Source organism: Oncorhynchus tshawytscha, linkage group LG19 (genome assembly GCF_018296145.1).
Source record: "Oncorhynchus tshawytscha isolate Ot180627B linkage group LG19, Otsh_v2.0, whole genome shotgun sequence".
In the NCBI taxonomy this organism is placed as follows: domain Eukaryota; kingdom Metazoa; phylum Chordata; class Actinopteri; order Salmoniformes; family Salmonidae; genus Oncorhynchus; species Oncorhynchus tshawytscha.
Genome location: NC_056447.1, coordinates 52,206,495 through 52,221,858, shown reverse-complemented (window position 1 = coordinate 52,221,858; position 15,364 = coordinate 52,206,495). Strand labels below are relative to the sequence as shown.

The 15,364-nt window shown below is 43.8% G+C and overlaps 1 protein-coding gene across 7 annotated transcripts in view; it reads left to right on the top strand.

Annotated features, from left to right (window-relative positions):
* The window catches only part of LOC112235816 (pleckstrin homology domain-containing family A member 5), a 264,064-nt gene that overhangs the window by 232,212 nt on the left and 16,488 nt on the right, over nucleotides 1-15,364 (top strand). For 6 of the 7 annotated variants that reach the window (XM_042301853.1, XM_042301852.1, XM_042301854.1 and 3 more), the window contains 7 exons: nucleotides 1,289-1,444; nucleotides 5,253-5,435; nucleotides 7,975-8,092; nucleotides 9,776-9,894; nucleotides 13,716-13,982; nucleotides 14,238-14,399; nucleotides 14,896-15,029. In XM_042301853.1, the coding sequence (XP_042157787.1) occupies nucleotides 1,289-1,444; nucleotides 5,253-5,435; nucleotides 7,975-8,092; nucleotides 9,776-9,894; nucleotides 13,716-13,982; nucleotides 14,238-14,399; nucleotides 14,896-15,029 (1,139 nt within the window). The remainder of the gene's footprint in view (nucleotides 1-1,288; nucleotides 1,445-5,252; nucleotides 5,436-7,974; nucleotides 8,093-9,775; nucleotides 9,895-13,715; nucleotides 13,983-14,237; nucleotides 14,400-14,895; nucleotides 15,030-15,364) is intronic. The other variant, XM_042301855.1, reaches the window with a different exon arrangement.

The window sequence follows — 15,364 nt, the reverse complement described above, 5'->3', positions numbered from 1 at the left end:
GGTATTGGCCTAATTCTGCTCTGCATGCATTATTTGGTGTTCTACGTTGTACACAGAGGATATTTTTGCAGAATTCTGCATGCATAGTCTCAATTTGGTGTTTGTCCCATTTTGTGAAGTCTTGGTTGGTGAGCGGAACTAAGACCTCACAACCATGAAGGGCAATGGGCTCTATGACTGAAGTATTTTAAGCCAGATCCTAATTGGTATGTTGAAATGTATGTTCCTTTTGATGGCAAAGAAGGCCCTTCTTGACTTGTCTCTGAGATCGTTCACAGCTTTGTAGAAGTTACCTGTGGCGCTGATGTTTAGGCCGAGGTATGTATAGTTTCTTGTGTGCTCTAGGGAAACGGTGTCTAGATGGAATTTGTATTTGAGGTCCTGGCGACTGGACCTTTTTTGGAACACCATTATTTTGGTCTTACTGAGATTCACTGTCAGGGCCCAGGTCTGACAGAATCTGTGCAGAATATCTACAGTACCAGTCAAACGTTTGGACACACCTACTCATTCTAGGGTTTTTCTTTATTTTTTACTTTTTTCTACATTGCAGAATAATAGCGAAGACATCAAAACTATGAAATAACTTATATGGAATTATGTCGTAACCAACAAATTGTTAAACAAATCAAAATATATTTTATATTTGAGATTCTTCATAGTTTTTTGGCATTCCATGCTACTTTCCTTCCATCTATAGCATTTCTTAATATTATTCAGTTCCTGTGGCTTTGATGCTTCATGACTCAGTATTGCTCTGTTCAAGTAGATTCTTCTGTCATCTGATAGGGGTGTCAGTGGGCTGACTGTGAACGCTCTGTGAGACTCTGGGTTGAGGTCGGTGATAAAGTAGTCTACAGTACTACTGCCAAGAGATGAGCTATAGGTGTCGCTACCATAGGTGTCCCCTCGAAGCCTACCATTGACTATGTACATACCCAGCGTGCGACAGAGCTGCAGGAGTTGTGACCCGTTTTTGTTTGTTATGTTGTGTTGGATGTGGGGGAGGGAATGCTGCAACTGGTAGGTGTTTATCCCCCTGTGTGCTGAGGGTGGAAGGTTCTTGTCCAGTTCTGGCATTTAGGTCACCACAGACTAGTACATGTCCCTGGGCCTGGAAATATTCTCCCCTCCTCTCTCTCTCTCTCTCTCTCCCTTCCCCTCTCTCTCCCTCTCTTTCTCTCTCTTTCTCCCCCCCCACTCTCTCTCTTCTCTCCCTCTTTCTCTCTCTTTTTCTTTCTGTCCAATTTACATTGTTAATTTACAAGCTGTGTGTGTGTGTGTTCAGACGGAGCCTCCCAGCCATCAGCATGTCCACATCCAGAAGGAGCTGTGGAGGATCCAGGACGTGATGGAGGCCCTCAACAAGAACAAGACCCAGAGACACACAGACACACAGGGACACTACGGCTCCACACCCATCTCTAACATACACAAGAGTGAGGTGAGGACCAGAGAAAAGGCTAGCAAGCACGCACACGGATGGACAGACAGGCACGCATACACACTCACACCACACACACTCACTCACACACACACACACAAACACACACACACGCATACACACCCACGCAAACACACACGCATACACACACACTCACACACACACACAAACACACACGCATACACACTCACACACACGCAAACACACTCACACACACACACACACACGTCGACTAGACTCGTTGGTTGTACAGTATGTCCGACCTTCGTCGTCCCTACTGTGTCTCGGTCTGTAACAAGGCTGGCTAGTAGTTACCCCACAGGCAGGACGGGGCTCATGTGTCAACTACTCCTGTTGAGTCTCTGCCTTGTACGTCTTTATTTGTTTGTTTACCAGTTTGTGATGTTGTTGAGCTCTTCCGTGTTAAACAGGTGTCGTCACCACGCAGGTCTCCAGGTTTATTAGAACAAAAGAAATGTCGCAAAGACGAAAACGTCGGCTGTAGGAGAGACATGTTGTAAAGATCCGCATCGCTTCTTATCTGTTCGACGGGTGGATTTTTCTTTTGTCTAATTGTCTTTATTGTGATAAATGATAATGGAAACAGTGTTTTTTTTTAATTTTTATAAATGCTGATTGCCGTGATGTTATCACGTAGGCTAACTGTAAAGCTGCACATTTCATTCTAAATGCCCTACTGCTTGCAAAATCCATTTATTCAACTCTTTAAAAAAATATAATATTTATTTACAGGACAAAGATTGTCCTGACTTTCAAGAATGCCTGAATTGCATCGCCTTGCTTTTCTGATTGGCTGGATGCAAGTTTTATCATCCAATGATTACAGATATACAGGAGTGTAAGTGTCACCATGAAACGGACCGTGATAATTATTAGAATATGGCAAATATTGAGTCTTTATGTTATCTTTAGTCTTTATATTATCGTTAGTCTTTATATTATATTTAGTCTTTATATTATCTTTAGTCTTTATATTATCGTTAGTCTTTATATTATCTTTAGTCGTTATATTATCTTTAGTCTTTATATTATCGTTAGTCTTTATATTATCGTTAGTCTTTATATTATCTTTAGTCGTTATATTATCTTTAGTCTTTATATTATCTTTAGTCTTTATATTACCGTTAGTCTTTATATTATCTTTAGTCGTTATATTATCTTTAGTCTTTATATTATCTTTAGTCTTTATATTATCGTTAGTCTTTATATTATCTTTAGTCGTTATATTATCTTTAGTCTTTATATTATCTTTAGTCGTTATATTATCTTTAGTTGTTATATTATCTTTAGTCTTTATATCATCTTTAGTCTTTGTATTATCTTTAGTCTTTATATTATCTTTAGTCTTTATATTATCTTTAGTCTTCATATTATATGTTGTCTCTATATTATATTTAGTCTTTATATTATCTTTAGTCTTTATATTATATTTAGTCTCTATATTATCTTTAGTCTTTATATTATCTTTAGTCTTTATATTATCTTTAGTCTTTATATTATATTTAGTCTCTATATTATCTTTAGTCTTTGTATTATATTTAGTCTTTATATTATCTTTAGTCTTTGTATTATATTTAGTCTTTATATTATCTTTAGTCTTTGTATTATATTTAGTCTTTGTATTATATTTAGTCCCTATACTATCTTTAGTCTTTATATTATATTTAGTCTTTATATTATCTTTAGTCTTTATATTATATTTAGTCTTTATATTATCTTTAGTCTTTATATTATCTTTAGTCTTTGTATTATATTTAGTCTTTATATTATCTTTAGTCTTTATATTATATTTAGTCTTTGTATTATTTTTATTTTCATTTATTTTACCTTTATTTAACCAGGTAGGCAAGTTGAGAACAAGTTCTCATTTACAATTGCGACCTGGCCAAGATAAAGCAAAGCAGTTCGACAGATACAACGACACAGAGTTACACATGGAGTAAAACAAACATACAGTCAATAATACAGTATAAACAAGTCTATATACAATGTGAGCAAATGAGGTGAGAAGGGAGGTAAAGGCAAAAAAGGCCATGGTGGCAAAGTAAATACAATATAGCAAGTAAAACACTGGAATGGTAGTTTTGCAATGGAAGAATGTGCAAAGTAGAAATAAAAATAATGGGGTGCAAAGGAGCAAAATAAATAAATAAATAAAAATTAAATACAGTTGGGAAAGAGGTAGTTGTTTGGGCTAAATTATAGGTGGGCTATGTACAGGTGCAGTAATCTGTGAGCTGCTCTGACAGTTGGTGCTTAAAGCTAGTGAGGGAGATAAGTGTTTCCAGTTTCAGAGATTTTTGTAGTTCGTTCCAGTCATTGGCAGCAGAGAACTGGAAGGAGAGGCGGCCAAAGAAAGAATTGGTTTTGGGGGTGACTAGAGAGATATACCTGCTGGAGCGTGTGCTACAGGTGGGAGATGCTATGGTGACCAGCGACCTGAGATAAGGGGGGGGCTTTACCTAGCAGGGTCTTGTAGATGACATGGAGCCAGTGGGTTTGGCGACGAGTATGAAGTGAGGGCCAGCCAACGAGAGCGTACAGGTCGCAATGGTGGGTAGTATATGGGGCTTTGGTGATAAAACGGATTGCACTGTGATAGACTGCATCCAATTTGTTGAGTAGGGTATTGGAGGCTATTTTGTAAATGACATCGCCAAAGTCGAGGACTGGTAGGATGGTCAGTTTTACAAGGGTATGTTTGGCAGCATGAGTGAAGGATGCTTTGTTGCGAAATAGGAAGCCAATTCTAGATTTAACTTTGGATTGGAGATGTTTGATATGGGTCTGGAAGGAGAGTTTACAGTCTAACCAGACACCTAAGTATTTGTAGTTGTCCACGTATTCTAAGTCAGAGCCGTCCAGAGTAGTGATGTTGGACAGGCTGGTAGGTGCAGGTAGCGATCGGTTGAAGAGCATGCATTTAGTTTTACTTGTATTTAAGAGCAATTGGAGGCCACGGAAGGAGAGTTATATATTATATTTAGTCTTTGTATTATATTTAGTCTTTGTATTATATTTAGTCCCTATACTATCTTTAGTCTTTATTTTATCTTTAGTCTTTATATTATCTTTAGTCTTTGTATTATCTTTAGTCTTTATATTATCTTTAGTCTTTATATTATCTTTAGTCTTTATATTATCTTTAGTCTTTATATTATATTTAGTCTTTATATTATATTTAGTCTTTGTATTATATTTAGTCTTTATATTATCTTCAGTCTTTGTATTATATTTAGTCTTTATATTATATTTAGTCTTTATATTATATTTAGTCTTTGTATTATATTTAGTCTTTATATTATTTTTAGTCTTTGTATTATCCATGCTGGTTCTTGCGGGCTACTTAAGACATGAAATATAGGTGGAAGGGCATACAGGCTATGGCCAGTTAATTCATGTGCAATGTACCTAATGGATCAAGGAAACGCATCAACCACGTCGTTTCTTCTCTCGACATTCCTGTGTTTTTGTTTTTGTGAAAAATCCATCTTTTTTTTATAAGGTGTGACATCATAACGTTCCAGACAGTTCACTGGAAACGCACAGCAAGCAGGAAATGTATTTTCTGGGCAAACTTTCTAAATGTCGACAAAAATATCGCTGGAAAAAGTTAATGAAAAAATGGCTAATGAGTAGAACAGGTTATAAATAAAGTTGTAATTTTAAAGAACAGTTCAGGTAGGCAGCTTAATTCTCTTCAAAAATGTTATTGCTGCCACATTTACTGAGACAAGCTCTTTTTCAAAGCAATGTTGTATAAATAAAGGTTAAATAACATCTCTAGGAGGAGGTGGAGGACCTCTCAGCTCCCCCAAGACCGCCCTTACCCCAGGCCTACGAGCCCAACAGCCCTGCTGTACCCCCCCTCCCCTCTCGTGTTGCCTCCAGCGGGCGACCGGCACCCCCACCACCACCACACCGGAGTCCAGAGGACAGGGACAGGAAGGCCGGCCAGAGGAACGGAACAGTAAGCTGTCGACCTCTGACTAATGGCAGCGTGACTCAACCCTGTGCTGTCATCCCTCATCGTTGCCTGATCCCTCTTGATTTATTTCACCATCATATTGGTGGACATATTTTGGGATTATTTTCAGTGTTCCTCATCATATTGTTTTCCTTTACCCGCTTGATTTGTGAATCATTCACATTTCCCCTTTTTCAATATCATTTTGGTGACCTTTTTTCATTATTTTTGGAGTTTTCCCTGGATCCTTGCTGCTCATAAATGTGGATGTGTTTTTTGGTCGTGTTTTATTTCATCATGAGGACCGTCCAGCGTTTGCTGCTGCTGATCGTCAAACATCTGATATGACTTCAGCTTGCTTTGTGAATCATCCACATTTCTGTTTGTTTGTTTTGTTTCCGTTGATTTGGTTTCTGTCGTTTTGGCAGTTATTTAATTTCACTTGACTGGTTTTGTTTGTATTTTACAGTTGGTTAGTTTGTTGTCCTCTCATTTTCAGCTCATTTGAATACTGTTGTCCATTTCCTTTACAGATCATGGCCATTTGATTTAAACTTATCGGCATGTCTTCACTGTGAATCATTTCTTTACCCATCTTTCCTCATGTCAGTGTGTGTGCTGACCTCTCTTTCCTCCTGTAGGGTCCTGACCTCTCTCTCTCTCTCCTCTCTCCCTGTAGGGTCCTGACCTCTCTCTCTCTCCTCTCTCCCTGTAGGGCCCTGACCTCTCTTTCCTCCTGTAGGGTCCTGACCTCTCTCTCCTCTCTCCCTGTAGGGTCCTGACCTCTCTCTCCTCTCCTCTCCCTGTAGGGTCCTGACCTCTCTCTCTCTCCTCTCTCCCTGTAGGGTCCTGACCTCTCTCTCTCTCCTCTCTCCCTGTAGGGTCCTGACCCTCTCTCTCTCCTCCTCTCTCCCTGTAGGGTCCTGACCTCTCTCTCCTCTCCTGTCTCCCTGTAGGGTCCTGACCTCTCTCTCTCTCCTCTCCCTGTAGGGTCCTGACCTCTCTCTCTCTCCTCTCTCCCTGTAGGGTCCTGACCTTTCTCTCTCTCCTCTCTCCCTCTCCTGTTCTCTCTTTCTCCTCCCTGTAGGGTCCTGACCTCTCTCTCTCTCTCTCTCTCTCTCCCTGTAGGGTCCTCTCTCTCCTCCCCCTGTAGGGTCCTGACCTCTCTCTCTCTCTCTCCCTGTAGGGTCCTCTCTCTCTCCCTGTCTGAGGGTCCTGACCTCTCTCTCTCTCCTCTCTCCCTGTAGGGTCCCTGTAGGGTCCTGACCTCTCATCTCTCTCTGTAGGGTCTCTCTCTCTCTCTCTCCATGTAGGGTCCTGACCTCTCTCCCTGTAGGGTCCTGACCTCTCTCTCTCCTCTCTCCCTGTAGGGTCCTGACCTCTCTCTCTCTCCTCTCTCCCTGTAGGGTCCTGCTCTCTCTCTCTCTCCTCTCTCCCTGTAGGGTCCTGACCTCTCTCCTCTCCTCTCTCCCTGTAGGGTCCTGACCTCTCTCTCTCTCTCTCTCCCTGTAGGGTCCTGACCTCTCTCTCTCCTCTCCTCTCTCCCTGTAGGGTCCTGACCTCTCTCTCTCTCCTCTCTCCCTGTAGGGTCCTGACCTCTCTCTCCTCTCTCCCTGTAGGGTCCTGACCTCTCTCTCCTCTCTCTCTCCCTGTAGGGTCCTGACCTCTCTCTCCTCTCCTCTCTCCCTGTAGGGTCCTGACCTCTCTCTCCTCTCCTCTCTCCCTGTAGGGTCCTGTCCCCTGACCTCTCTCTCCTCTCCTCTCTCCCTGTAGGGTCTGACCTCTCTCTCTCTCCTCTCCTGTAGGGTCCTGACCTCTCTCTCTCTCTCTCTCCCTGTAGGGTCCTGACCTCTCTCTCTCCTCTCTCCCTGTAGGGTCCTGACCTCTCTCTCTCTCCTCTCTCGGGTCCTGTTCTCTCTTTCTCCTTTCCCCATGTAGGGTCCTGACCTCTCTCTCTCTCTCTCCTCTCTCCCTGTAGGGTCCTGACCCTCTCTCTCCTCTCTCCCTGTAGGGTCCTGACCTCTCTCTCCTCTCTCCCTGTAGGGTCCTGACTCTCTTTCTGAAGTGTCCTGACCTCTCTCTCTCTCTCTCTCTCTCTCCCTGTAGGGTCCTGACCTCTCTCTCTCCTCTCTCCCCTGTAGGGTCCTCTCTCTCTCTCCTCTCTCCCTGTAGGGGTCCTGAGGGTCCTCTCTCTCTCTCTCCTCTCTCCCTGTAGGGTCCTGACCTCTCTCTCCCCTCTCCTCTCTCCCTGTAGGGTCCTGCTCTCTCTCTCTCTCCTCTCCCTGTAGGGTCCTGACCTCTCTCTCCTCTCCTCTCTCCCTGTAGGGTCCTGACCTCTCTCTCCTCTCCTCTCTCCCTGTAGGGTCCTGACCTCTCTCTCCTCTCCTCTCTCCCTGTAGGGTCCTGACCTCTCTCTCCTCTCTCTCTCCCTGTAGGGTCCTGACCCTCTCCTCTCCTCTCTCCCTGTAGGGTCCTGACCTCTCTCTCTCTCCTCTCTCCCTGTAGGGTCCTGACCTCTCTCTCCTCTCCTCTCTCTCTGTAGGGTCCTGACTACAGGCTGTATAAGAGTGAACCAGAGTTGACCACCGTAACAGAGGTGGATGAAACCAACGGAGAGGACAGATCAGAACAGTCTGACAGAGACCCAGCAAACACAAAAGGTACACACACACACACTGAGACCAGAGACCCTTCAAACACCAAGGATTAAGTACACACATAAAAAATAATGGATCAAGGGGCCACCCGAGTGGTGCAGTGGTCTTAGGCACTAGAGTGGCGCTATCTGTGCCACTAGAGATCCTGGTTCAAGTCCAGGCTCTGTCGCAGCCTGCTGCGACCGGGAGACCCATGGGGCGGTGCACAATTGGCCCAGCGTCGTCCAGGTAAGGGGAGGGTTTGGCTGCCAGTGATGTCCCATCGTGCACTAGCGTCTCCTGTGGCGGGCCGGGCGCAGTGCACGCTGACACAGTCGCCAGGTTTCCGGTGTTTCCTCTGGAAACCTGCTTCCTGGTTAAGTGGGCATCGTGTCAAGTGCGGCTTGGTTGTGTATCGGATGACACGCGGCTCTCGGCCTCTCCTGAGTCCGTAGGGGAGTTGCAGCGATGAGACTGTACTGACTGCAACTACCAATTGGGGAGAAAAAGAGTAAAAAAAAAAAAATCATTATGAATCACGGTTTGCGTCTCTCAGTTGGAAAAGCAGTCTAGAGCCACATTGTTGTAGAGCTAATAACAATATAATTGTTTTTATACCCATTTTCTGTCTAAAATATATGTAAACCAGGGCATAAATGTCTGAACTAGAGTGTTGTTGTTGCATGTACAACTTGTCTAAGTCCCATCATGTACTGATTTCAGTGTTTGGCTGTGGATGGACTGTGTTGTTTGAGTGGAATGTTGCCATATTGGCAGTTATTTTTTTTTAATGTATGGAATCATTCCTTTAACCTTTAACCTTTTCACACGTGAGTTCTAAATATCTCGTAACGGTCCGTCCGTCCCGTCCCCCCCCCCCAGGCGTGAGTTGTTTTATACACGTGATGTCTGAATGCACTCACCACACCAACATGTGATTCAGCTGAATGTTTTGGACTCAAGTATTTGAGGGTACATTGTACTTGGATTTAGCATTGGAACACGCCTAAAACCTTTTGACCATGAACTTTTAGTAACTTCTTATCATAAAAACTCTCCTGCTCAAAAGACTTCCATTGCAATGAATCAAATGGCCATCTGGACTATTTGCATTGACCCCCATTTGTTATGCTGCTGCTATTCACTGTGTATTATCTATGCATAGTCACTTTACCCCTACCTACATGTACAAATGACCTCGACTAACCTGTACCCCCACACATATTTATTTCTATTTATTTTTTAACTTTAGTTTAGTCTATTTTCTGAAAACTGCATTGTTGGTTAAGGGCTCGTAAGTAAGCATTTCACGGTAAGGTCTACCTCTGTTTTATGTGTGCTCCTATATGATTGGTTTCTGTCATTTGGGATGTTTTGCCAGTTTACTTGACTGGTTTGTATTATATGGTTGTTTGGTTTGTTGTCCTCTCATTTTGAATACTACTGTCCATTTCTTTTGCAGATCATTTAGTCTTTTTGATTTAAACCTTTCTTTTGTTATGCTCCTAAATGTATTTGTGCTCTTCTACATTTTTCAATTCAGGAGCATGTGCTCCTTGTAAAAAAAAAATGTAATCGGAGAGCCTTGACAGTCAGTCACATAAATCTATTCAGCTGTGTGTCAGACATGTAACGCCTGTGTGACTTGGTTACGGAATGTTAATGATTAATTACTGACGCTCTGGTTGCTCGCTGTTCTCCCTCCAGGAATGTCCTACCCCGTTGGCATCGTTCCCCCCAGAACCAAATCTCCCAACATGCCAAATTCCTCCAGCATCAACTCCTACGTCACCCTGAGGAGGGGAGGGAGGCCAGACCCGCGCATGGTGAGGCTATGACATTTGCAGAAATCAATATAGTTTATGAAGTGGATCAGCATTTTTTATTTAAAAAATGTTTTAGTTGTTTTTTTTTTTAACCTTTATTTAACTAGGCAAGTCAGTTAAGAACAAATTATTATTTACTGGGGAACAGTGGGTTAACTGCCTTGTTCAGGGGCAGAACGGGGATTCAATCTAGCAACCTTTCGGGTTACTGGCCCAACGCTCTAACCACTAGGCTACCTGCCGCCCCAGTTTATCCAAAGGCTAAGTGGAGTTGGGTAACGGGTGATTGTAGAGAACCGGAATGGAAACTACTACACTCCTGAGAGAGGTAATGACTTCATAATACAGAATAGCAGGCTGATAAACAGCCAATACAGTATGTGACATTTTAAATATATATATATATATATATATATATATATATGTAAATTGAACCTTCATTTAACTAGGCAAGTCGGTTAAGAACTAATTCTAATTTACAATGACGGCCAAACCCGGGAGAAGAAGAAGGCGCAAGAGAAAATAATTACTATTTGATGCTGTGTGTCTGCTGTCGCCTGTCTGTTAGCCGTGTCTATGTGTTTGACCTAAACGACCTCTCCTCCTGCGTCAGGGACAGGACATGTGTTTGACCTAAACGACCTCTCATCCTGCGTCAGGGACAGGACATGTGTTTGACCTAAACGACCTCTCCTCCTGCGTCAGGGAGAGGACATGTATTATGGTCGCTGCCCTTTCAGCACTATGAGCCTGTCACCTTTGATGTGACACTGTTGTTGTCGTCTTTTGGCGATAGTGGTGTTGGCTACCATGAACTGTGTAAACAGTCTCTTATTTCATGCTTTCTGTTTAGGTTGACCACATTTTATAAAAAGCTAAATGTGTGACAACAGTCGTTGTGGTCCAGTGCTGCAAGGAAAGACCTAGTTAAGCTGCAGCTGGTCCAGAACAGAACGGAACGTCTTGCTCATCATAGTAATCAGAGGGCTGATATAAATACTATGCATGCCTGTCTCTATTGGCTCAGAGTTGAGGAGAGACTGACTGCATCACTTCTTTTTATAAGAAACATTCATGTGTTTGAAAATACCAAATTGTTTGCATAGTCAACTTACACACCAGCTCTGACACACACGTATCCCACCAGACATGCCACCAGGGGTCTTTACATTGTCCCCAAATCCAGAAAAAAACCAAGAAAACGTACAGTATTATATAGAGCCATTATTGCATGGAACTTCCTTCCATCTCATATTGCTCAAATAAACAGTAAACCTGGTTTCAAAAAACAGATAAAGCAACACCTCACGGCACAACGCTTCTCCCCTATTTGACCTAGATAGTTTGTGTGTATGCATTGATATGTAGGCCACGTGTGCCTTTTTGAAAATGAATGTAATTCAGTCCTTGAGCTGTTCTGGTCTATTGATGTTCTGTATTATGTCATGGTTCATGTGGACTCCAGGAAGAGTAGATGCTGCTTTTGCAACAGCTAATGGGGATCCTAATAAAATACCAAATACCAAGCCAAGTAGTTTACTGTCTATGGTGGTGAAATGTATCCTAGTAGTATACTATCTATGGTGGTGAAATGTCTCCTAGTAGTATACTATCTATGGTGGTGAAATGTATCTTAGTAGTATACTATCTATGGTGGTGAAATGTCTCCTAGTAGTATACTATCTATGGTGGTGAAATGTCTCCTAGCAGTATACTATCTATGGTGGTGAAATAGTATACTATCTATGGTGGTGAAATGTCTCCTAGTAGTATACTATCTATGGTGGTGAAATGTCTCCTGGTAGTATACTATCTATGGTGGTGAAATGTCTCCTATGGTGGTGAAAGTATACTATCTATGGTGGTGAAATGTCTCCTAGTAGTATACTATCTATGGTGGTGAAATGTATCTTAGTAGTATACTATCTATGGTGGTGAAATGTCTCCTGGTAGTATACTATCTATGGTGGTGAAATGTCTCCTAGTAGTATACTATCTATGGTGGTGAAATGTATCTTAGTAGTATACTATCTATGGTGGTGAAATGTCTAGCAGTATACTATCTAGTGAAATATACTATCTATGGTAGTAGTATACTATCTATGGTGGTGAAATGTCTCCTGGTAGTATACTATCTATGGTGGTGAAATGTCTCCTAGTAGTATACTATCTATGGTGGTGAAATGTATCTTAGTAGTATACTATCTATGGTGGTGAAATGTCTCCTGGTAGTATACTATCTATGGTGGTGAAATGTCTCCTAGTAGTATACAATGTTCACCTGGGTTAACCTCTATGTTAACCTGGGTGACCTCTTTAGCCTTGTCTACAAGGCTTGCTTGCTGCCACTAAACGGGTCTTGGTTCGGGAATGTTTAAAAACCTTTTTTCCCCCCTGATGGCTCTTTGGCAAAGTTGTTTTGACATCGGAGGTAGAGGATATTACTGCACGATCCACTGTTTAAAATCCATCCTGTCTTTTCTACAACCAACCTTCCTACCTTTTTGCCTGTTGTTTTTTACAACCCAGCTTTGAATTCTGCATGACAAACCACGGGTTTATATGTTTGGTTGTTCTTGAACTGAGCCTCCGTTTGGTGGATGCCCTGTTTCCCCCTGCCCCGGCTCCCCGCCCCCCTCTCCCGCCGAGTCCATAGTAGGTGTACTTGCTCGTGGAGGTGGTGATGCTGAACTGGCAGGATCCGGCTCAACTTCAGCACTGGGCCTTATGACATTGGCCTACGTCATATCACATTTTAATAACGATTTTGAGAAAATCATGATGAAAGTGTCAATTTTAGGTTCTATTGTCATGGTTTGCCACTGACACACACACACACACACACTGGGTCTAGGGTGGGACTGTGACTCATGCTCTCCTACAGGGCTGGAATTAAATTTAGAAAACCTTGATTTATAAACATTTATAAGTACCAAAGCCCTCCAGTGACTCACCATGTTATTAGGCTGGTTATGGATGACAGGGTGTAGCTGACTTCTGTCTGTGCCCACTTTTCCTGTTTGCCAGCTGTGTGTGTGTGTGTGTGTGTGTGTGTGTGTGTGTGTGTGTGTGTGTGTGTGTGTGTGTGTGTGTGTGTGTGTGTGTGTGTGTGTGTGTGTGTGTGTGTGGGTGTGCATGTGGGTGTGTGCATGTGGGTGTGGCGTGTGTGTGTTTGTGCGCATGCATACCTCATAAACTTGAGCTGCTCCCCGACAGCGCACACACACTCAGTCACCGGTCCCTGTAGGTTGTGGTCTATTTCAGCTACATAGCCTGCAGTGATAGGAGCTAGGAGTGTGTCTCAGTCTGTCTCAGTTGAGCAGAGAGGAGATCCAGTGAGTGGTTCTGACAGCAGGCCGTTGGGCCCACTCCTCAGGGCCAGGATCCGGTCCAGGACACACGCACAGCAACGTTGTCCAGCTCAGTTCCTCCATGGTCCCAACCCCTCTAGCACGGAACAGACCTGAGAGGGAGAGAGTGAACTTCTCAGAGTTGACATCATCAGTCATTTCTTACCGCAGGAGATTACAGGCATTCGCATCATCCCTGTGTGTGTGTGTGTGTGTGTGTGTGTGTGTGTGTGTGTGTGTGTGTGTGTGTGTGTGTGTGTGTGTGTGTGTGTGTGTGTGTGTGTGTGTGCACCATGTGCACGCCGTGTGCAATGCTGTGTCCTACTGTGAGCAAGTCTCTATTCCCCCATAGTGCAGTAGAGCAGCTGTGTGGTGGGGCTGTGGAGAAGGACAGTGGCAGATCTCGGATGAGTGTACTGTGACTCTCTCTAACCATGTCCCTTCCTCCCTCTCTCTCTCTCCCTCCTATAGGAGCGACCCCATAGTGCTGTAGAGCAGCTGTCTGGTGGGGCTGTGGAGAAGGACAGTGGCAGATCCAGGATGAGTGTAGAAGAGCAGCTGGAGAGGATCAGGAGACACCAACAGGGGGCGCTAAGAGAGAAGAAGAAGGGGCTTCACATCCTGGCAGGGAGTAGCTGCAACAGCCCGCAGGACTACACTACACACAGCCACAGTACCACATCAACACCGTCACGTAGCCCTTCGTTCACCAAGGAGAACCCCTTCCGCAGCATGCAGGTAGGTACACACAGAGCCATCGATATATAAGTCTCTGGGTACATGCACCACAGGTACAGTGCTGCGGGATTGGAAACAATATAATTTTAAATACAGTTCAAGTCGGAAGTACAGTAAATTCCAAATCTATTTGAAGCTCCTGATTGAAACCATTTTAATCGACCCCAACCCTGCGGTGCCAGATCGGAGAACAGATACATGTTGGTTCACACACCAGGGCTTCGTTCATGGAGATAAAGTGTTGTCGTGTTCCAGCAGAACCGTCGTCAGCGCGGCGAGGGGATGAGCAGTGACATCCTGGAGTTGGAGGCGTCACTCAGAGAACAGGAAGTGGTCAGAGAGCAGGAGACGCCGGCCGAGGAGATAGCACGCCTTAAAGAGGCCACACACACTGACCACTACAACATGGACAGAGAGGTATGTATGGATGAGCCTCCCTTCTGAGCCTGGTTCCTCTCTAGGTTTCTACACTCTGAGCCTGGTTCCTCTCTAGGTTTCTACCCTCTGAGCCTGGTTCTTCTCTAGGTTTCTACCCTCTGAGCCTGGTTCCTCTCTAGGTTTCTACTCTCTGAGCCTGGTTCCTCTCTAGATTTCTACCCTCTGAGCCTGGTTCCTCTCTAGGTTTCTTCCCTCTGAGCCTGGTTCCTCTGTAGGCTTCTTCTCTCTGAGGAGTTTTCCTGGCCAGTGTGCTTCTGCCTGTTCTTAGGGGTCTAGGTTAAGTTACTGTTAGCACTCTGACAACTGCTGATATAATATGGATTTTATCTCAATCTCTCTCTCTCTCTCTCTCTAGCTGTCAGTCCCTGAGAGTCAGATCCACAGGAGGCTCTCAGTCCTCAGCCCTGATACTAATCCCTCTCTCTCCACTCCTCTCTCCCTCCCTCTTCTCCTCTCCCTCTCCTTCTCTCTCTAGCTTTCAGTCCCTGAGAAGGTGTTGATTCCAGAGCGTTATGTGGAGTCAGACCCAGAGGAGTCTCTCAGTCCAGAGCAGGAGGCTGACAAACAAAAGAAAGTGGACCGCATCAAGGCCCTCATCGCCAAAAACAGGTAGCTAACACACACGCGCACACACACCCACCAAGAACTACTGTATACAGTATTAAAGTAAGTAAACACACCACTCAGCAGTACAGACCTGTTCCATTCAGTGGTCTAACTGTAGTCTCAGGAAATGGGATCATCCAATCACAACCTCTATCAAACTGCGAGTACAGTAATACTTGACCTTCATTTATTTTTAGAAAACCAAAAAAATAGAGACACGGAAGTCTATGTGTCTTTCTGTTCTTTTCAAAATCTGTCTGAAATGTCATTCATTCCAGTTGGTCAGGGTTGGTGTTGACCAGCTGGACAGGGTTGGTATTGACCAGCTGGACAGGGTT